The 21,439-nt window shown below is 41.8% G+C and overlaps 1 protein-coding gene across 1 annotated transcript in view; it reads left to right on the top strand.

The window, feature by feature from the left end:
• The window catches only part of GALNT10 (polypeptide N-acetylgalactosaminyltransferase 10), an 82,462-nt gene that overhangs the window by 35,087 nt on the left and 25,936 nt on the right, over window positions 1-21,439 (top strand). Inside the window, exons 2-4 of the mRNA XM_051793467.1 lie at window positions 3,832-3,934; window positions 4,788-4,926; window positions 8,466-8,632. Of these exons, the coding sequence (XP_051649427.1) occupies window positions 3,832-3,934; window positions 4,788-4,926; window positions 8,466-8,632 (409 nt within the window). The remainder of the gene's footprint in view (window positions 1-3,831; window positions 3,935-4,787; window positions 4,927-8,465; window positions 8,633-21,439) is intronic.

Here is a 21,439-nt window from a genome sequence, read left to right as displayed (position 1 = left end):
CAAAAGTCAGTCGTAGGAAACTTGCTGTGTTTTGCAGATTGCTTGGATATCACAGTCTAGAGTGTCTGTTGAAGGAGTATCATCAAGTTATGTAATTTGCATAATTGAGTCAAATTCCATGCAGCATCCCTGAAGGAAACCACTAAAAAAAGCAACATTCTGGTCCCTGTATGCTGTCTGTGTTTCTAGAGCTCAGACATCTTTTACAAAAATGAGAAGAAAAAAAACAAAAGGAAAGAAAGGAAAAAAAGAGCTTCCAAAACTGCATCAATGTCAGCAACCTGCCCATTCTCCCAATGAGAGGGACTTTGAGGACATATGTGCACAACTTCCCTCTGCCCATGATGGCATCGTGCCCACAACCCTTCACACTGTTCTGCCAGTAGTGATGACATGAGCATAAAATCTGCACTTAGGGAGGGGAGGCAGTGTTTTATCATTCACACTGACTTTTTTTGGTAGTCTGTTGAAATTAGGTTGGTCTTCAAAGTGTGGTTCTTAAGAAATACAATGCTAATCAGGCTGCTGCAGCTACACCTTCCCTTTGGGGCTGTGTGGATCGTGAGGGCTGGCAAGGTCGCTGAAGCAAAGACATTGATATTCATTTTCTAGCACTGAAAGTCACTTCAAAATTAATATTTAGACACTGTTGACAGAACTTGTCAGTGACTCAGCAGACTTTTCAGTTATGGTGTTTTAATAGCGACCTGAAAAACCAATGTAAGCATCGTATGTTTGCTTGTGAGGGATACTGTTAGAAATATTCTAACCTCTTAACATTTACCCAAGTTGAATTAAATTTAATGGAGGATTTCTGAGTTGGATTGGCTAATGTAGCTTCTCTGCCCAAGACCAAAAAAAAGCTCCAGAATGCAGCACATCTACCATTACCATCTGCAGCTATGTCTAACCTTCAGGATTCTAAAAGCTACTTGGAGAGGTTTGTCGATCCAACAGAGGTTCCTGGTGTGTTTTTCTTGTGTGAATCTCTTTAGGTGTTAGTTGTGCAGGGCAGGAACATCATGAGCTCTGCAGGCAGAGGAACAGATAGTGACTCACCCTGCACAGTCCTCATTTTACTTTGCCGGTACCAACATGTGGAGGGGTTATTTCTTGTAAGTCTCCAAGGCTGAGAGTTGTACAGAGCCTGTTCCCCAGGACGTAAGGATCGATAACTCTTATTCTGTGTACTTCTGAAGTCCATCACTGCAGTTCAGAAAGGTCTGAATAACTGGTGTGTGTACTTCATAGTTTTCCTTATTGCTTAATTTAAAGTTTTACAAATTGCTGACATGTGTGGCCTTGACATGGTTAGCTTAACACAGCTCAAAGATGTTTTCATGTGTAAATTTATCCCTGAGAGAAGTAATGCATCTACCTACTGGACTTTCTGCTGTCTTCCTGCCTGATTTGTACTGTGTGTAATACAGTGGCAGTCTCTGTGATTTTTTTCTGGGTTTTTTTTCCTCTTTATTTTAACAGCCCTGGAGGATGGCGTGCTACTGCCTGCTTTCACTCAGTATTGCAGGGTTTAAATTGCTTGCATTAGGTCGTTGCTTGCTCTGAGGATGTTTACATGCACACTGCTGACCTCTCTGAAGAATGGCTCAAAGCTGGGCAGAAAATTTACTTCCCTGTTCACATTATCCTACATTGAGAGCACAAACACAAGGATCACTCCAGCCCAGAGCCTGGGGGTGCTCACACTGAGCAGGGATGGCTGGAACTGCTTTTTAATGGCTTTTAGGCTGCTGCTTGGCCAGATGAGCATTGTCTGCTTTGGTGGTACAGCTGTGTAATGGTGAGAGAGACCCCTTCTGAAACAGCCGATAGCCCAGTGGTGTGGCTTCCCTTAGAAACTGGTTGAGTCCTTTGGGGTGTATTTCAAACTTGTGTTGTGAGGCTCAGGGTCACACTCTGTATTCCTCCTTCTGGATCTAGTCCCTGGACACTCTGGCAGTGGTCTCCTCTGCAGTGGAGGGTGGGGTTTCTGGAGTAACTGCTGGTAAAGGATTTTCATGTGTTGAATCTCAGTGAATGGCAGAAGGGACAGTGGCATTGTAAGTGATTCTCCGGGTATGCACGTTCAGTCCAGAGTGCTATAAACAAGAGACAAAAAAGACTTAAAATATTGAGGTTTCAGACTTGCCAGTTGTTCCTGTGCCCAGTATGACACTTGTGCACAAGCCTAGTGCTCAGAAAGTTGGCAAAACTCTCCTGGCAAGGAGGTGCTCTGGTCTATGAAAGCTTTCCAGGGCTTTTCCTGGCAGGGGAGTATCCTGGAGAGGAGATTGGCCAGAGAGCAGGCCTGGCAAAGGATGGTTCTTGCAAAACAGAGGCAAATACTTCCCAGAACAGTAGTGTGCTCTGTCAGTTATTTAGTGGGGATGTTTAGAAGGGGTGACATGTTGTCCAAACAATTAAGAGCCACTGTGGTGGCCAGACGAGTAGGTGTGCTGGACTGTTGCAGTAGCACAGAGTGGCTGCGTCACGGTGCTGAAAATTTTACACCAAAAATAACCAGGCTGCCACTGTTTCTTTGTCACACAGCTGTCATCCAGACCTGCTCACACTAGCTGGCACGAACTAGCAAAGGTCCAGGTAGAGCTTGTGCAAATTGTCCATGAGGTTTTAGGTGGGGTGGAGCCATGGGTAGATGCTGATGGGTTTGCCTGGTCCTCACCCACACTGTGCCCTGGCTCATCACACCCTGAGGGAGCATCTCAAACTGCCTCTGCTCACACCCACTATGCAAAAGCAGCAGTAACCTCCCGAGGTGGAGTAAACATTAGGGGTTTGGGTGGTGTATGTTTTTCAAGATGTTCTGTGATGGCATTGCTGACACCAGCCCCAAGGACTAGAGGACTGTTTCCCCAGAAGTGCTGTTGCCCACTGTGTTCAGTTTGCCCTCCCAGTGCTCTCTTGCCCGTTTGGTTCCTAGATCACACATTCATCTTGACACTTAAAAGTACTTTTGCATTATCAGCAGGTAGAAATCACAGGAGAGCAGTGATGTGTAATGGGACAGCTGGAAAACCACAAGGCAGGTTAAGCAATTCAGTTTTATGCTTATGTTTGGCAAGTTCAGGTGAACCCTTCCATAACAGAATTGTGTGGTTCTTCACACTGCTCTGCTGCTCTGGGGCTGCACTTGCCTTCTGCTGTGTCATGGGAATCAGTGAGGCTTTTGCAGTGCCTCTCATGAAACCTCTTTCCTTCAGTAAATGTGATTCTTCAGCCTATGCAGTCAGAGGTGAGCTGGAGCTGTTGGATTGCTCGTGATGACCTTCATTTGCTGACTTGTTTCCAAAGCACCCATTGCTTTTGAATTTTAGAGACAACATCATGAAATAGGAGCTCTAATTGGGTTCACTTCAGGCTCATGCCTTGTGTAGAATTTGCTTTTAAGTTCAGCAGCAAGAGTCTTAATAAATGACCTTTTAAGTCTTATTTTGATTTTATTCAAGTGTGGTAGTGTGCTCATTAATAATGATCCTGCAATAGGTCTCCCATTACATCCTATTTAATTAACAAAAACGCTGTAAGATGTATTGGATGTTTTCAAAATGAAAATGGGAGTTTTTAATAGATTCCCTGATTAAGAAATACTGTTCTGCATACATGATGGTGCCCTGAAAATTATCACTTAAGATAAAGTACTGTTCTGAGACAAGCAAAACTTGCTTCCTCCCCCTTTCAGGCTACAAGCCACTTGCTTGGGATGAACTTACCCTAAGGAAGATGTTTAATCTCTTCTTACAGGAAGGGGAGGCTGTTAAGGAAAGGTTGCATGTGTTGTGTATTTAATATATCCAATCTTTTATTTAAAAGGCATCATACATGAGGCAAAAGAAAGATGCTTACTTTGCTGATGGACAGAGAAAAAAGGACTGGCATAACAACGAAGCTATAAGGAGGGACTCTGAGCGTGTAGGTATGTAAGATTGCTATAAAAATGTTTTAATACTGATTGTAATTTGCTTTTATTTGGTAGGTTGGATGTAAAACAACATGTTCAACTTCAGGGTCAAGATGATGTTCTTGACATGATGCAGCAGTTAAAGCCAGTTAATCTGTTAATTTTTAACTGTGTTAATCCCAATGAAATTCCTTTTCCCCCAACTCCACAATAACCATTTTGAGGTGAAAATGTATCAGTAAGTATCTTCATGTTTTATGACAGGTGCAGTGTTGATTTTTTTAAAACTTACAAAAAACAAATAGGCATGTTCTTCTCCCAGAAATGGGAGATCCAGAAAAGAAGAAGAGGGATAAGACAAATGTTCTGGACTATAACATTCATGCAAGTTTTTTTTTCATAAAATAAGGGCCCGTTTTGAACATCAGAGGTTTACACTGGTGTGTCTGCAAGGGCTCTGCCCCTCAGTGCAAGAGCTCAGGTTCTAAATACGCATATCCATCTGTGCTGAAAATTCCAACAGTGCTGAGGTATTCAAACCATATGGATTCTTCTGCTATGAAACAAAAAGTGTTCTATAGATCCTCCACAGCATTGCCATAAGTCCTTTGTCGGTTTCTGGTGTTAGAAGGAATGCTTAACTTCTGTGATTTGCACAGCTGAGTGGTTTGTAGCAAAACTACTTATCAGATAAAATTGATAGATTGACATAGCTGACCCGGTGCTAAATATGACACAGAGCACAAAACTAAGGAAGGAATTTCTAAAGGACTGTAAGATGCTCTTTTTTTGCTATATGGATTAGTTTCTGGCCAGTTAAGCACTAATTAGTAGTAATGATGTGTATTTATTTTCTGTCTATCCATAGGAAATGGAGAACAGGGAAAACCTTACCCAATGACTGATGCAGAGCGAGTGGACCAGGCATACAGGGAAAATGGCTTTAATATCTTTGTGAGTGATAAGATTTCCCTGAATCGTTCCCTTCCAGACATCAGACACCCAAAGTGAGTATACAGTTTGGATTTCTACAAGTGAAAGTTTTCAAGCCCTAAATTAACACATCTGCAGGAGTGTGTTCTTTTTTATTATAGACTCTTATACCTTTGTTCATCAGCTATGGTCCTTTCACAGCTGGGTCTTACTGTCTCCTTAATAAAGAACAGTGTATAGTCATTGCAACAGGAAATAGAGGAGACCAAATCTGGGGGGGGGGAAATCCCCTTTTGATTCCAAAAGACTTAAAATTACCAAAGACTTCCAGCCCTGTGCAGAAGAGATCTTGAACTTAACCCAGAGGGAGGTTACTTCCTTCACCTCTTGGAACTCAACATTTCAGTTGCTCAGCCCCCTGAGAGAGCCAACAGCTCTTAGCAACTAATAAGGTGGAACTTTTTCTTTCTGTAGTGAAACTGATGTCAATGTCTGACTCTGTTGACAGGTGCCCTAAGTGCAGTCAGGTGATGGCTTTGTCACTAAACACTGTCCCCTTCTTATGTTGGCCATTAGCTGGAAATGATCATGAAGTGCTCAGGAGCAGAACAAGATAGGAGCAGCTCCACTCAGCTGAGTATGAAGAGTTTTATCAGATTTGTGGATTATTTTCTCGGACATCTTCCTCATAAAAACAGCCTCATCAGGATTTACAAGTAGAAGCTTGTTCCAATTGAATGCTGACTTTCGAGTTTGTCTGGTTTCAGACATTATCCCTTCAGATGGTGTTAAACTGGATTTTGTGCAAACTAGAAGGAGTTTTTCCATTAGCAAAAGTGCTTCAGTTAGGACTTAGCCATTGTTTAGACAAAGCAGAGAGGTTTTTAAATGCTGTGGACTTCTTAATCTGAAAGCATTGTTAGGCATTTGAATCTAAGCTCGTTTTGTGTAAAGCTGGTTTTATCACAATTAGTAAATCTGAATTCAACATCTATTTTATTCACATAATTTCCAGAAGTCGGGTTCTATAATTTAACTGCACAATTGAGATATTACATCTTTAGCAGTCACAGCAAGCTAATCAAATAAACTGGCTTGGCACCCTTTCTCAATATATACACATAAAACAAAGTAGTGAGTATAGCTCCATAAATATTTTAGGCATGCAGCTGAAATGTTTAGACATAAAGATAAATCAGGTAACCGAAAATGTTTGTGGATCAGCCCATACTCAAGTTCTGGGAAATACAGTTTGACTTCACTAACCTAAATTCTACCCAGCCTCCATTTACAGGGTCTGCTTTGGGCTCTGAGAACTTAAATGTCAGACAATGCCAGTATTTTGCTATCTGAGGGTTTAATATATTACCTCACATTCCCCATTGTTTCCTGAAATTGCCGACTCAGTGTTGCTAATTCTGCTATTTAAACTTTTTTAAAGTGTGAAGCTTCTAACTCCAGCCCCAGTTAAAATTAGGAAGTGAAGTGTCTACTTAAGCTGTGATTAATGATGCTGCTGCAGTAGTTTGCTTGTTGCTTGACATATCAGTGTAGCAGGTTGTAATTGTGGAGGCCTCGAGGAGAGGATAAACAGCATGTGCCTAATGGATGCTGGGATTAGCTGGGCAGGGAGCAGGGTTATGTACAGTGGAGATATGCAGTAAAGGAATTCATGACTGGAAAGGTCTGCTGTGCATTTGCTGTGCCCATTAAAAAAGATATACTTGAAACGGTGTGGTTTGTGTTACCTGGGAGGTTGATGAGGGCAATTTATAACAAAGTTAGGCTGAGACCTAGTCATAAAGACACAAGTCCTTAAAGAGTATTCCAGAAAGAAGGGAGCTGTGTTTTTAGAGCCTCTTGCATACAGTGAGGTAATAGAGACTTTGGAGATGTACCTGCAGGCAGCAGGGAGCGTAAGGAGAAGGTGATCTGGGGGGAAAATGCATCATCTGTCTTGTCCTAAGCTTTGGGGCCACAGATGGTATTCTCCCCAACAGCTGGCCTGGATGGGGAAGGACAAAGAAGCAGCTGATGCGTGAGATGGTTTGTGTGGACTTTTATATAGCAAATAGCATGTCACCTCTGCTTTCTGTTAATTGTGGGAACCGAGGAGCTGGAGGATGACGTGTGCTGGATCTGCCTGGTGCACACATACAATTGTTTGTTTCAGCAGTCATGTCTTCCCCTGATAACATTTTCTTTAAGTGCTTCTGGGTTTTTTAATATTAAATACTAATTTTGCAGGTCTTGTAAAGCAATTGTAGATGTGGTAGCTGGAGGGAAGCAATTTCTCTCCATGCTTAATGGTTAAACTTAATAGCTAAAGTTTCCCACTTGTTAAACTGGGACTCTCATTTTCTGACTAACTTTAAGAAGAGTTAGAAAAGATTCAAGGGCTCTTGGTTCATATTGGAACAGAATTACAGCCAGTAGCCATCAGAAGAAGGTTAGGATGGCAATGCCAAGGGCTGGATGAAAGCAGTCCATGCAGCTTCAGTTTGCATCTTGCATCTGTGCATTGCAGCCACAGCCTGCAAGCTCTTGGCAGCACCCCAGGACAATTCATTACACCCAGAATAAGCTACTGTCCACTCACACAGGCACCAGAGTAACTTCCTGTAGCCACAGATGTACTGAGCTTGTATAACATACGTGCATCCTTCTCCCTTCCCTGGGAAAGGTACCAGGAAAAAGCTGCCCCTGCCAGAGCCGCTTTCATTCCCGTCTGCCCTTCCGGGGAACAGGGAGGGAATTACTGTGTGTAAGCACTGAATTGTGCACACATCCTCACTGAGGGTCTGCAGATCAGCTCTGGTGGTTGTGCAAGAGGTGCAGTCTTGTGGCGGGGCAGAGAGCAGAGTGTGACCTCCCTCCCCTGCTCCTGGGCAGGGGACAGCTGGTCCTGCTGCCACTGTCATTTACTACACTCCAGGCACCTCCACTCACATAACCACCTCTGTTTTGTACTGGACACATGAGGTTCTAGGAATGGAATAGATTTTTGACCCCAAATGAACAGCTACGGGTATTTTTTTAACTACAATTGCTCGTTGTGCGGCCTTTGTTACCTTTTTAACAAGGTTCAAACTCCACTTAGGGCCACATGAGCAGGAAATAAACACTGCCCTTTATGCTGCAGTTGGAATTTTCTTTATGAAACTGCCTTGAAAATAACCTCACAATGCAAGAGAGCATTACCCTTATTTCAAAATTAAGGTTAATGCTGTGGGGAAATACTCCAAATTCAAGGGGTCCATACCTCTGCAGACCTAACTCTCCAGCTTTATCCAAATCCTCTGGTGATTTGTGTTCAAAGCCCAGCTGCCTTCACTTCTGCCTGCAGAACTGATCCCCCTGACTTTGTGTGTTGCTAAGTGTCATTGACCATTAACAGTCTCTACTTCACGTGGAATTGCTGGGTCTTATTTAGGCCAGGTAGACTAGATCAGGTCAGCACTGGCTTGATAAGTCCTGAAAGTCGCTGGATTTTTTTCGGGTACTTTGCATCAATTTGGGGAGTAAAGAATGAACTAAGTTGCTTGATGGTAATTAGTATGGAAGTGCCGGTGTTTTTCGGCAGCTCCTTTTGACTTGCTCTGTCTGTGTCCAGCTGCAAAAATAAGCTGTACCTGGAGAAGCTTCCGAACACGAGTGTGATAATTCCGTTCCACAACGAAGGATGGTCCTCTCTGCTCCGGACAGTGCACAGTGTCCTCAACCGCTCCCCTCCTGAGCTGATAGCAGAGGTAGTGCTGGTGGATGACTTCAGTGACAGAGGTATGATGGTTTCTGTGTGACAGCACCGTGTTTCCCTGCCTAGGGGATCGATGAACTTGCAAATATGTGTATAATGACTTGAGGTTTTTTACTCAGGTGAATCTTGCTCTAGTACATTTGAAAGAAAAAAAAACCCCTCGTGTTCCATATTCAGGGTGTGCTGGTTTAGCTGTAGCCGACATGAGCTGTCCTGTGATGTGAAGGGTGGTGTGAAAAAAACAGGGAAGCTGGTTTTAATATTCTGCTAAGGGCGTGTGTAGCCCTTACATTTAACCCTGGGGTTAATGCTATGATGCTTGGAATAACAAAAGAAAAGAAGTGAGCTATTCCCCCCTCTCCGTAAACTTCACTCCTTATTTTGTACTGTTGCCTGGAGTAGTCACTTTGGATTGGGATGAAGTGCCAAATGCAAAGGCCTGGAATTGCTGGCACAACTTATCACCACAAAGGGAACAACCACTTGTCATTGCAGCAGCAGTCTGTGTGTGTGGTTACTGAATCTACTTGTGCTGTAGCAGAAAGACAAGAGATCTTTTTCTCTGAACTGTTTAAATGCTACATGATGCAAATTAACACTTTGTCTTGTAGTTTGCACCCTTGCTTTGGTGGAAGAGGCAGGTGAAGGAATAGTGAATGCCTCTATCATGTAGACATCGGGTAGCTGGAGAGATCCCATGGCAAGTCCTCTGAAGTAGCTGGTGTTCTCTTGTGTTGAAGAGGGTACAGTGACCTTAAGGGGTTATGGTCAGATCTAGCAACTCTATTTTCTCCTTTAAAGTTACTAAGACTATTTAGTTTTATGAGCTGCAGAGTTCAAACCACTGATATTACTCAACTGAGGGAAAAGAGCTCTCTATACAGATACTAAAGGATACATCTCCAAAAAATCTGACATGTAGGAAGCTGCTAAACGAGCTTGGAAACAAGCTTGTGTGTGTTCAGTGTTCTGACCTTTACTGACTTCCAAATAGGCACTACCCAAAGCTGTAGTGTTTGTTCCAAAGTACTTCTCTCATTAGTTTGGAAGCGAGGCATGCTGCTCTGAACAAATCAATTTTATATGAAATAGGTATTTCTTTAGAGGATTTCTTTTGAGCTAAGCTGAGAGAAGAAAAACCCACCCTCCTAACAAGTTCTCTTTATTGCTACTCAGTCTAGAAGCAAATTAGACAAGCTCATGCTGTAACCACAGCTAAATTGTACAAATGGGGTCCTTTTCAGAGAAGCAGAAGTAATGAAATCTGGTTTCCTGTGGATCTGTTTTCCTTGTTTTCTAGATATGCCCTTCCAGCCAGCCCTCCTGGCTCCCACCCCTGCTGCTCATCAATCTGTACCTGTGCTGTTTGTCCAGCTTGCTCTTGCTGTTCCACCTGTCTCTGATAAGATACAAGCTCTTCTTCTCTGTCGGTTGCCCAGCTTTGCCACAAAGGTTGCAAGAAGTAGCTGAGATCAATTTGTATGCAGCAGCTGTTTATAGGTGTATATAAAAGACTGCTGGTGCTGGACACTGAGCTAAATTGTCAAGGGAAGAGAATGACACTTAGGCAAAGAGAGTGCTAATAAAAACTTGATGTGGGTTTTCTGGTTGTTTGGGGTTTGTGTTTTTTTTTTTTTTGGTTGGTTTGTTTTTTTAAACAGTATTTTCCTGTTAGCACAGTTGATTTATGCACATTGGGACAATGTTTAGGATGAAACTTCCTTCAGTGCTGTCAGTTCTGTACCTGCATTTTTCTTACTTAACCACGCTGGGGTTGGCTTCCACATCCCTCACTGGGTTTAAATAGGTCTTAGTCTTCAGAAGGCAGTTAAGTCCTAAACACCTGATCATGACTTGAAAGGCTGATGGTTACAAACTTCTGCTTGTGACTTATCCATTGTATGTATTTAAAAAAACCAAACCCAAACAACAAAACAAACACAAAAACCCAACAAACACTTCAGCCCAGTAACTGAGAACTGAAAGTTTAATGCATCAAACTGAAACGCATGAAGGAGCAGAAGTTCCAAGAAAACTTTTACTTCGCATGTTATATGTTTGTAAAGGACACATTCTTGGATTTGGACTGTTAGGTCACTGCTCTGGTTATCAGTTTCTTATGATTAAATTGGGCAGATGATAAAACCCCTGTGTCCAAGCTGATGATCGTCACAGCTGCACCACAGAACTGGTGAGCGTAAACTGGTGAGTAAAAAGAATGAGATTTCTTGATTATTTTTTTTTTCCTTTTCAAACCATAAATGATTGGTCCTCTGCATTTGCTGCAAAGTAAAATGCTGTGCTTCTGTTTCAAATGCTAGTCCTACAAATTTGTAACAGCATCTTTCTTCTAAAGTTATGGAATCACTGTTGGATGTAGTGATAGTAGAGGCCACATTTGAGATCAGAGGGGCATAGTCTGAACAGTAAATGTCATCTCCTCCCCTGAAGAGATCAGTAAATAGTCACCATAAACTCCAGTGAAAAACCAAAGATGGAAAGAATAATCACTCAATAAAAATCTGTTATTAGTTTTTTTTATCGAGAGGTTACTCTGACAAGATAAAACATCAGATATCTCTGCTGTACCTATGATGGCCTTTCACTCGAGGGTTGTCTAAACAGATCTCTAGCACTTTAATAACTCTTTAAAGAATAACCTTCATTAACTTGGCCTTTCCTGGCAAAGAGGCTGTATACACTCTTTATTCTGTTGTTGCACTGATTTCTGTGGGTGGTGATGTTGGTGCTGATCCGTCAGCCTCTTTCATCTCTGTCTCATACATGGATAATCTTTGCTTCACATGGAGTAAAGAGGACTTTGGTAATAATAGAAATAGTAAGTGTGGAAATCTGGCTACTGCACACACAACTGTTTTTCCTAACAGATGTTACTTTCATATGTTTTTCATCTGGTTTTTAGCTTGAGAATAAGGAATTTCTGGTGTGTCTATAAAGAGGATTGAGAAGTTGGCTAACAAAGTGACAGGAGAGTGAAGACAGATTTCTGGGTTAGTTGGTGGCTGCTGTGGTCTGCAGCAAACCTGGGGGGCAGCTGTGTGGCTTTGCGTTATTGGAGATGTTGGACAGATGAATCATCATCTGGAAGTGTCAGCAGCCATTTATTTCTTAATTTGTTTGAGGGAGACAACTCTGTGACCTTTAGCAATAACCATTTTTCATCCAAAAAATGCTGTCCTGATGACAGCATATCTTAACAGCGAGCAGCAAAAGCTTTACGGGTCATGTTTTTGAAACATTTCCTTTGCTTTGTGTTTGAAAAGTCAAAATGTGCTGGAAGAACTTGCTGCCTGGGATTTTTTTTTTTTTTTACCTGTCTGCAGTACAATGCAAATGATCAAAATCTAATAAAAAAAAGTACTGGAGCCTTACTTCACACAAATTTCATGCTGGATTCCATGTCAGCCAGAGCGCTGGGAAGGGCTGTCCGTGGGGTCGGTCGGTGTGGTGGGAGGATCCCTTTGCCTTGAGGTGCAGATTGTGTTGCCACCTTCAACAGCTCTTTCTTGACACTTGAATCTTCCTCTGTGGGGTTTCCCTTTGTAGGTTGGGTTGGCTTAAAAGAAGCTGCTTTCCAGCGTGTGCTGTTGGTCACAACAGAGTAGATATTGCAGGGCTATTTTTACTTTCTCTATTAGTAGTCTGTGTTATCAATGTAGCAATCCCATTAGGACTGCTATAATGCTTTTTTCCCCACACTTGAGATAGAAGAAGATGATAGAAGAACTTTCTTCCCATTTCAAAACAATTGTAGGGTTTTAATGTGCAGAAGAATATGGGTTATATTGAAGAGGGAGGCATCAATGCAGTAGACTGCTGTTGAAGAAGTGTTGGCTGCTTCTTCCTGCATGGTACAGAGAACTGCTGGAGCCCCACAGACTGACCTCCATGGATTTGATTAACCTCAGCTATTGCAGAGTGGTCCAAAAATAATGCTTATCTTTCTGGATAAGCGGAAATCAGAATGCAATACATGAGAATTATGACTTTAGAATTCTTGATCATAAAAACTCTTAGCTGTTGCAGTCCTGTGTGGATTTGTGCCTTCACTTTTAATTTCTATAGCTATTCTTTAGGTCTGATCTCAGTTAAATTAAGCCTTTTCATATGCTGGCTTGCAGGGTACTAATTATATCCCTCTGAGCCTGTTGTTGCCAGAATGGCCCTAAGTAAACTAAAATGTTTTTTCCATGTATATCTGTTTTCTCCTGAGGACTGTCATGTGAAATTTGTTTGCTTTTTGATTATCTAATTACCATGCTGCTGAGTGGGAAGTGGATTCTATTATATCGTACAAATGGGAGGAGGAGAAGAGAAATGGAATTGCAGGTCAGTTTGTAACACTGCAGGGTTTTTTCTGTCAGCTCTGATGGCATTTTGTTATTGATAGCAGGCAACGAGTAACAGACGGGCAGTTCATGGTTCTTCAGGGTCTGCTTCAGTCCCTAGACCTGCAGTCTGAATTGGCTGTGGTGAGAAATCGAGCTGTTCAGCTCTGGTGTCTGTCGTGTACAAAATGAATTGTTGGTCTCCACCAAATTCTTGTAGCTTGTGAACACCTGTGCTGTATAAGCTGTCTGTGTCTGCATGAACAAATATAAAACTGTCCTCTGTCTCTCACTAATAAATGACCAGCCTTAAGCTGGAGGAGTGGCACATTTTCTCTTTGCAGGATGCTTTTCAGATTGTTCTTTGCTTTTCGCCTGGTACATATTTAGTAGCTCTGTACAGCAGTGGAACATCAAGTGCTACTGGTGAAAGGCAGAAGGCAAACTCTGTTTTGGAGGAGGCATCTCAGCTGCAGGTTAGACTGGAACATGTACAGAATCACAAGTAGTTGAAGTTGGAAAGGACATCTGGAGATCATCTAACCCAACCCCTCAGCTCAGCTACAGCAGATTTATCCAGATCTTACTTATTCACTCAAGTTAAATCTCCAAGGATGGAGACTCCATAATGTCTCTGGGCACCCTGTTCTGCTGTTCAATCACTCTTTCAATGACTTAGTTTAAGAAAAAAACATAAACATTTTAAGCTTACTGTGTGCTAGAAGGCTGTGACTTCATTGTTGAGTGTCATTTAAAAAAAAACAGTTTGCCATGTACTTAGGGCTGACTGTGTGTAGAGAGAAAAGGGTACACGCCCCACACGGGGGCTCAGAAGTACTTTGGGTTTATCTTATTTTATGGCTTAGCTTGACAGAGATCAGTGATAGTGGCTAAGTGCTTAAATTTCATATAAAAGTCACGTCTCAGCATTCAGCTATTTGCATATTGAGTGACAGCCTGTTCTTACTCATTTTTAAGATTACTTTGGTATAAATGACAGTGTTTTAGAACAAATGTTGTCCCTTGTTGAAGAAGAGAACCGCAGCATCAGTCATCTCCAAAGCATGAGTTACATGCAAAGCACTGTGTTGGTACAATAATAAAGCTGAATGTGGCAGCACTGAAAATACTGCAGTCTCCAAACATCAGGATTGTTCTGGAAGTGTTAACCCAGCAGGGCTCTCTGCCTTATGGCATTGTGTGTCTGCACAGTGGCAGTACGTGAAAACTGAGCGTCCTTCTTAGAGTAACCAGTCAAAATCTGCACCTGTGACTGGAAGGCAACAACAGCTTCAGCCCAAGTACTTCAATATATTTAACCCCATGTGACAATGACATTTGCAAAGTGAACCTCCTAGCTTTTACATTAAATACTGTCTATTTTAGGGAGTGGTTGTCCAGGAGGCTGTGCAAATGAGTACTTGGCTGCAGTTGAATTCAAGGAGACAGTTTTGTTCTGAGTAATGTGTATGGGATCTCATTTTCCCTTGGGTGGTCATTAGGAAGGTTATGGATTTCAGCTTCATCTTTCTTCCATGACTACCCTGTTACCTTGGGCCTTATCTTAATCTGCGAAAACTTTATTTAGGATTCTATTCTATTTATTCGTTCAGCCATTTTAAAATTTTTCTTATTCTTTCCCTACTTTTAATCCCTTTTTTCTTGGCTGTGTGTGTTCAGCAGGACTTTGTGCAGAGCTGCTCTTTGGGGAACAGCGGAGCATTGTGAGCCCAAAAGCTGGCATGTGGCCACTGCTCATCTTTGAAAGGCAGCAAGGGGCTTTTAGGCCTTTTAATAGAGGAGTCCAAGGGGTGTGTTACCTAAGGAGTGTCATCTCAGCCCTGAGTTTTGACCAACATATTCCTCTTCCTTTGCCTTCTCCCCTCACGCAGGGCCCATCAGCTTCCTTTGCTTTGCGCCTTGTGCCGTCAAAACTCCCTGTAGCTGGCTTGGACATCCACTGGCACGGGAATCTTGGAGCCCAACTGTTCCCAAGTGTCAGAGGGAGACACAGCCAAATCCCCCTTCTTCCCTTTACAGAAAAATCCCCGTGGCATTTTAAACCTCTCTTTTTATAGGAGTGCAAGTAATTCTGGGGATGTGGGATAATCTGAATGGAAAAACAAATGTGAGTAAGGCAACTTGGCTGAACCACGAGCAGTGTAATTTGGTCTGCAGGGCAGAAGTCACTAAGTATTGGAGTGAGGGAGAAGGCAAGGGGTGATTAATGTGTCATTTGGTGCAGCATCAGGTATGTAGCAAATACAGCTCTGTTCCATTAACCACATCTGCCAGGCCTTAATTGAAAGAAATCATGTTCTTAGTATCTGAAATAGAAAAAGGTTTAATACTTGAGTTCTTTTTGATCTTTAAATGGACCAGTAAAGGATTTATGCATCTAAAGAGATTATCTTTTCATCTTTAGGCACATGCACTGTAAAAGTAATTTTTTTTTTTCTCTTAAATGCGATAAGTGCATCTGGTTAGTACATCTCAGAATATGGAGTGGCTGTGCTTAGGACAAAGTGGTGAGAGCATTTCTTGCTGAATTATCAATATGATTCTTTTAAAGATTTTTACCTTAACATATTTAGAAAAGAAGAAAAAGCCAAGCTTTTTGGGGGCAGCTATGCTTTTCCACAACCTTTTCTTAAGTGTTGCTTTCAAGGTCTCTCATAGAAGTTGTGGCAACTATTGTCACAAATAACTGATAAAAAGATTATTTTTGTGAATTATGTCACAGAATAAAGAGGCTTTTTTCTTGCTGGGGTGTATTTGTGGAGTGAATTTGTGTACCCACCAATACTCCATTAGTGAGCACTAAGTGGAGCAATAAAATAAAACCTGGTGCAGATGTCTGATTTTAGTTTATGACAAGAGAGGAATTTTTTATTCTCCATTTCTGGCAGTGTCTTGTGGGTGTGGGATACTTTAGATAACAGTGACAGAGCTTGTTTGGATCAGAGTGAGATGTGGATGAGATTCGATTTTATGTTTTCCTTTTCTAAGTGTTCATTTTGAAAGCGTCTTTACTGCCTGTACTCACATATACCCTCCATAAAGGGATATCTAAAACCTGCACTGTTCATTAGAAAATGGCTGGAGAGCATTAAAAGTTTATTCTCTAGTGTTTTAAGAGACCTGAGGGCCCATTGCAATTGTTTACTGCAGCTTTGTTTGTGACAGCCTAAATTAACTAACCAGTTTACTTTTCATCATCTTGTATTTATTTCTGTAAGATCAGTTGCTGTGGCTGAAGGATCCTTCTAGAAAACAGATGAGGTGGCTTTCAAAGGTCCAGTTTACTGTGACCTCTTTCTTAGCTAATTATTGTGTAGTGAAGGATGTCTGGCAGTCTAAAGTTTTAAAAAAATAAATAATTGAAGAGCAGAGTTTCCATTACAGCTCATTAAATAAATCTGAGTGCATTGCTTGCTACTAAGAAACCTTATGCATGTAGCTTCTATCAGAGAAACTTTGCAGGAAAATAGCTTTAATTTTATTCTCCTCACCTTGAAGTACATGTCCTCATCTGCTAGGAGTCAAAAAAAATCTAGATATCTGCCAGCTGCAGTGCAAATCAGCATTTTAATGCTTTACAGCTGGTTCTCTGTAGAAGTTAATTAGAAATGTGATTCAAACACCCTCTGCCAGTGCTCATATATGGTATCTATTACTGGTAATCATAGTTCCTGCTATTTCAACCTGCATTTGGGGGTGGTGTTAACAAAGCAGCTGTTCCACACAGGGACTTTGATAAAAGGTGGAAACTTCTTCACTTTGAGAAAATTGGAAGGTAATGCTGCTGCAATTGAAAAAGAAAAGTGGATAATTTAAACCACATTCCTTATCTAGTTTTAGCTGCAGTGATGGTTTCTTAGTAAAGAACTGCCACACCAATCTGTCACTGTAGCACTGATTCCCAAGTGCCAGAGGACCATTGTTACCCCCATGCCAGGGATGCTCCAATGGAACACAGTAGATTCCTGTGCTGATCAGTGGGAGCCAAGGCTCAGGATTTAAAAGCAGGTACCTTCAGCTTTCAGTCCTGCCCTCCCCTCTGTCATCCAGCCAAAATGAATGTGTCAGTTGAGGACTATATTGCCCATGAGATGGTTTAGTTCTGGTATCAGCACAGCTGTGAACAGGCCTGGGTTTGTGCTTCAGGTTTTAATAGATTTATTGACCTTTCTAGCAGATGTCACTGACTTACTGTGATAGCTGCATTTCTCTTAAGTAAACAAGAGTGTTGGGAACTGATGGTGAAGAGGTCTAGAAGAAGAGTAGAGTGTGAGTTTATAAAATATACTTCTGACATGCCAGAGTTTGTTACTACATGTCAAATGTGTGTGTTTTCCCTGCAGCTGTATTAACAATTTTTTCATTTGCCAAATACTTTGTTTTCTGTTCTCTGACATACAGACTACAAGACAAACCTATTTTTGCTTTGTCATTCATGGTTATTAATGTATAAGCATTATTGTAGGAACGAAGTATTATCAGATTTCCAATATTCTTCTATTTGACTGCAACCCCAGACCAAAAACTTTGTGGGTCTGTGCTATTAATTTTAGGCTTCATAGTTGTTCTTCCTCACTTAGACACTTGAGATCAGAGCCTTTGGGATCCAAAGGGGTGCATTCCTACTGAATCAAAGCCACTTTCAAGTGGGTTACATCTTGGACCTAACAGACTGATCTCTAACAAGACAAAAGTCTGGAGTAGAATTCTCTGTCAATTCTTATGCTCTTTCTGGAATATTTCTTTTTTTGATGGTTTGCACAGAGCAAATACTTTCAGGCCAAGAAGTTCTTTGCCTTTATCAGCATTATTCGTGTACAAAGCCAAATCTCTGAGGACTGGTTTGTTTTGGGGTCTTTGGGTTTGTTTGTTTTTGTTTGGGTTTGTGTTGGGTTTTGTTTGTTTGTTTTGTTTTTGTTTTGTTTGTTTGTTTGTTTCTTTTTTCCCCTAGCTAAACTCAGTGACTTTTAAGGCTTTAATCTTGCAACTTTGATATGTTCCAAAATACTTCAATATGAAATGTCTTAACACTTCATGTGCCTGCATCTCTTCACATGATGGTAAGTTTTGTCTTGCTGTTGGTCATAGGCTTTAGGTTCATGATACACCAGGCAGTATGTAGCTGTCAGCAGAGGCTGTATCCTGACACTCTCCCAGTGCAGCTTCTGCAACAAACTTCTGAGATGCTTTTGCACCCCTGCTTGTCTCTCCAGTGCTCAGAGAGCAGTTGATGATGTAGGTTCAAGGCAATTAAAGATTTTTAGAGTACAGACATTCCCGTGGTTAAACAACTGGATAATCAAATCAACTGACGTGGCCTTAAGATGAGGGCACAGACTCCTCGGGTTGAAGGCAGTATTTGGGACAGTAATGCCCTTCCTGCCAGTCACCATGGCTACATCAAACTTGAGCTGAATATTAAGTGTACTGCAAGGAATTCACTCCTGTTTTAGCAGCTACAAAGGCTTTGTAGGCCAAAACCTTCAGCTCTCCAGTGTCTACATCAGCACAGCAGCTCTGAGGTTAAAAGCAATCAACAGGAAACGTCTGAGAGTAACAAAATCACCTCTTTAGATGAAATGTAGTCAACAGAAGAGGGAAAAACCTAAGTGGGTGCTTTAATCTTGATACATATTTAATGAAATGGGAAGACAGAAGAGTAAACTAATGAGAATAACTGTTTCCCCTGGGAAAGATGGGTTATGGCACAAGAGGAAAAACTGATATTGTGGGTTGGCCAGGGAGTCAGTGTGCAGGAATTAAGAATTGATGCACACACCACAGGTTGGTTGCACTGCTCCTGAGGAACAAAAGGTGCTTAAACCTTTACAGCATGAAGGAAGGATGAGTAAATGGATTTTTCTGGATTCTCTCAGAAATATGCAGTTGGAATAGACTTTCTTTACAAATTAGACTTTCCTGAGAGATTAAGACTTTATGCTATAGCTAAAATGATTATTCCCTGTGTACCTCCCTACTAAACTTTCCCTGGGGTCTGAATGTATTTATATGCTAATGCCAGTAAATGTGCATTTTCTCATTTTAAGATTACACCTTTGTCTCCATGTTCAGTGCTGGTATCTCCTGAAGCCATATCTGAGCAGGGGTTGGATGTCTGCTGTGGGGTGGAGGAAGCACTGAGAAAGTTCCTTTTGCAAACTGAAGTAATTGATGGTGCAGACAGGACAGCAGAAGTTTATCCCAGCACAGTGTTGGCTCACACCAGTGGTCTTTGTCCCAGAACTCAGTCTGGCTTATTTTTTGGGCCCAACATTTCCACACCTGAAATGGAAGATTGGTTTTAAAATGTTGAGAAAGAGAACAAATTCACTGAGATTTTCAGAAACTCTTTTAACCTTTGTTAAAGTCTAAACCATGATGATTTATTAGCTCTATTAGCTCATGTATTGTATATGATATGTATTGGTATATTACCAAGTGGGATGGTACACTTTCAGCTATTGTCCCATGCTCAGAAACCCTCTTCCCCCAAGTTTTTGTTTGTAAAGATGTGCTGAGACTCAACACTGGTACACAGTGGGCAGTGGAAATTGGACCCCTTCCACTTCTGGAGTCCACCAGAGAACTGTAATCAGTGAAACAACAGATATTGATTCTTTCCCATCCCAGGCTTTTTCTTCTTTGCAAGAAGACTCAGCTTGGAAAGCTGTGATCAGCCTAATCAGTTTTCTGTTATTGAGACTGGTGCTCATAGTGCAATTTATTAAATCAATTTATTATCCTTCCAACCAGCTTCAGTGATCAGAGCATGAAAACATTGAAAGAAAATTAAAACTAGTGTAAGTGCTGCCTGTTTGGATAACAGCACATTTTGCTGTTTCAAAGGATTACTCATCTACACCAAAACAGAGAGATAAGTTAATTTCAATGATTTAGAATTTTCTATTTCAGGGAGGCCTGGCTTTCACATTGTGATGGATTCAGGAAGAAGTATAATTCATTCTTAAATTGTTAAACAGCACGTTAGGGCTAAGTATTGGAGTAAAAATAAATGGATTCATTTGTAATCTTAAGTATGTGTGTATGTGGGAGGGTAGGGATGGGAGGCTGGGATAACCTGCAAATAAATGCCACATGAGCAGTGGCACTTCAGGTTTTGGTTTTGGAAAGCAGCCAAAATAACCTGCAGGGAAGGGAAACCAGCTCTGTCTACTTACAAGGGAATTCTACAGATCCTTCAGTCCTCTCCTCCCATGCCATGTGCCCTTCAGCAGGAAAGTTCCCTGAGTTCTCAGAGTGCAGTGGCTCTCCTGTCTTAATGATGTCTTCAGCCTTCTGAGTGTAAACTAAAGCAAAGCACCTCAGCAGGAGGCAGGATGCTGTAGGGCAGAGGGAACTGTGGTGTCACCAGTGGCATCTGAGTAACGTGGGAAGGTGTCTGGGAATGTTTCCGATTTCTGCAGTGCTGCTCATTCTGGATTGGGTTGATGACACACATATGGCAAAGGGCTCTGGAGTTGCAGATGTGCTGTACAGTGTAAAATTCAGAAACCAAAGCTGATAGTATCATATGAACCATGAAATGTTCCACTAGTAGGACAGGGGAAGTGTTTCATTCATAATTCTTTCTCAGGACATAAATTTCTAATAGTTTCAAGTCCTGGCTGTTACTTAAAATGAGTTAATTTTTTTTCAATGACAAATATTGATACTCCCTTCCCTGCCAAATACTGCAGAGATGTTGCAGGGACATACATAAAAAGATGTTATGTCTTGGTGTGTGATTTGGGGAAGAGAAAAGGGCACAAAACAGGCCAGGCTTCCTCTGTGAGCTGTCACTACAGCAGCTGCAGCCAGTTGTAAAACCAAACCGTGTGAGCTCCAGGGAGTGAGGTTCCTTTGTGCTGCAGAGCAGCTCTTGAGGCAAATAGCTGTTGAACTTAGGCATGCAGGAAAGATGTTAGAAACTGGAGAACTGCTGGATCTCTTCCTCTGATTTCTGTGGGGAAATGCCTTTGGTCAGGGCCAAATCAGTTCAAAGTAGGCTACAAACCTACTGGTGACTTGGCACAAGCCTCTGAGAAAAGGTGGCTGAGCTGATGGGATGTGAAAAAGTCGGGGAGGAGGCAGGGATGCTGCCTGGAGAGGGGCTGCATGGTTTGCTGTGAGGGGGTGGATTGAGTTAGCTGCTGCTTTGACTCTGAAGCACAGAATTATCAGGGTTGGAAGAGACTTTTAAGATCATCAGGTCCAACCATCAACCCAGCGCTATCACTGTAAACCCTGAACCCCTAAACCACATCACCCAGCACCAGATCCAGACACCTCTTAAACACCTCCAGGGATGGTGACTCCACTACTTCCAGGATGGTGACTTGAACAGTTGATTCCCATGGACCCTGAAACTCCAGTGCTACCTTTCCCATAGACCCATGTCTACCTTCTCTTGTTTCTTATGTATTTAAATTGTACCAAAAAAAAAAAAATCCTTGGACCCTT

The sequence above is a fragment of the Manacus candei genome, unplaced genomic scaffold (assembly GCF_025592945.1).
Source record: "Manacus candei isolate 608988 ecotype Guabito, Panama unplaced genomic scaffold, ASM2559294v1 h1tg000037l, whole genome shotgun sequence".
In the NCBI taxonomy this organism is placed as follows: Eukaryota; Metazoa; Chordata; class Aves; order Passeriformes; family Pipridae; genus Manacus; species Manacus candei.
The sequence above is the reverse complement of the archived record's forward strand: the minus strand, read 5'-3'. Positions and strand labels throughout refer to the sequence as shown.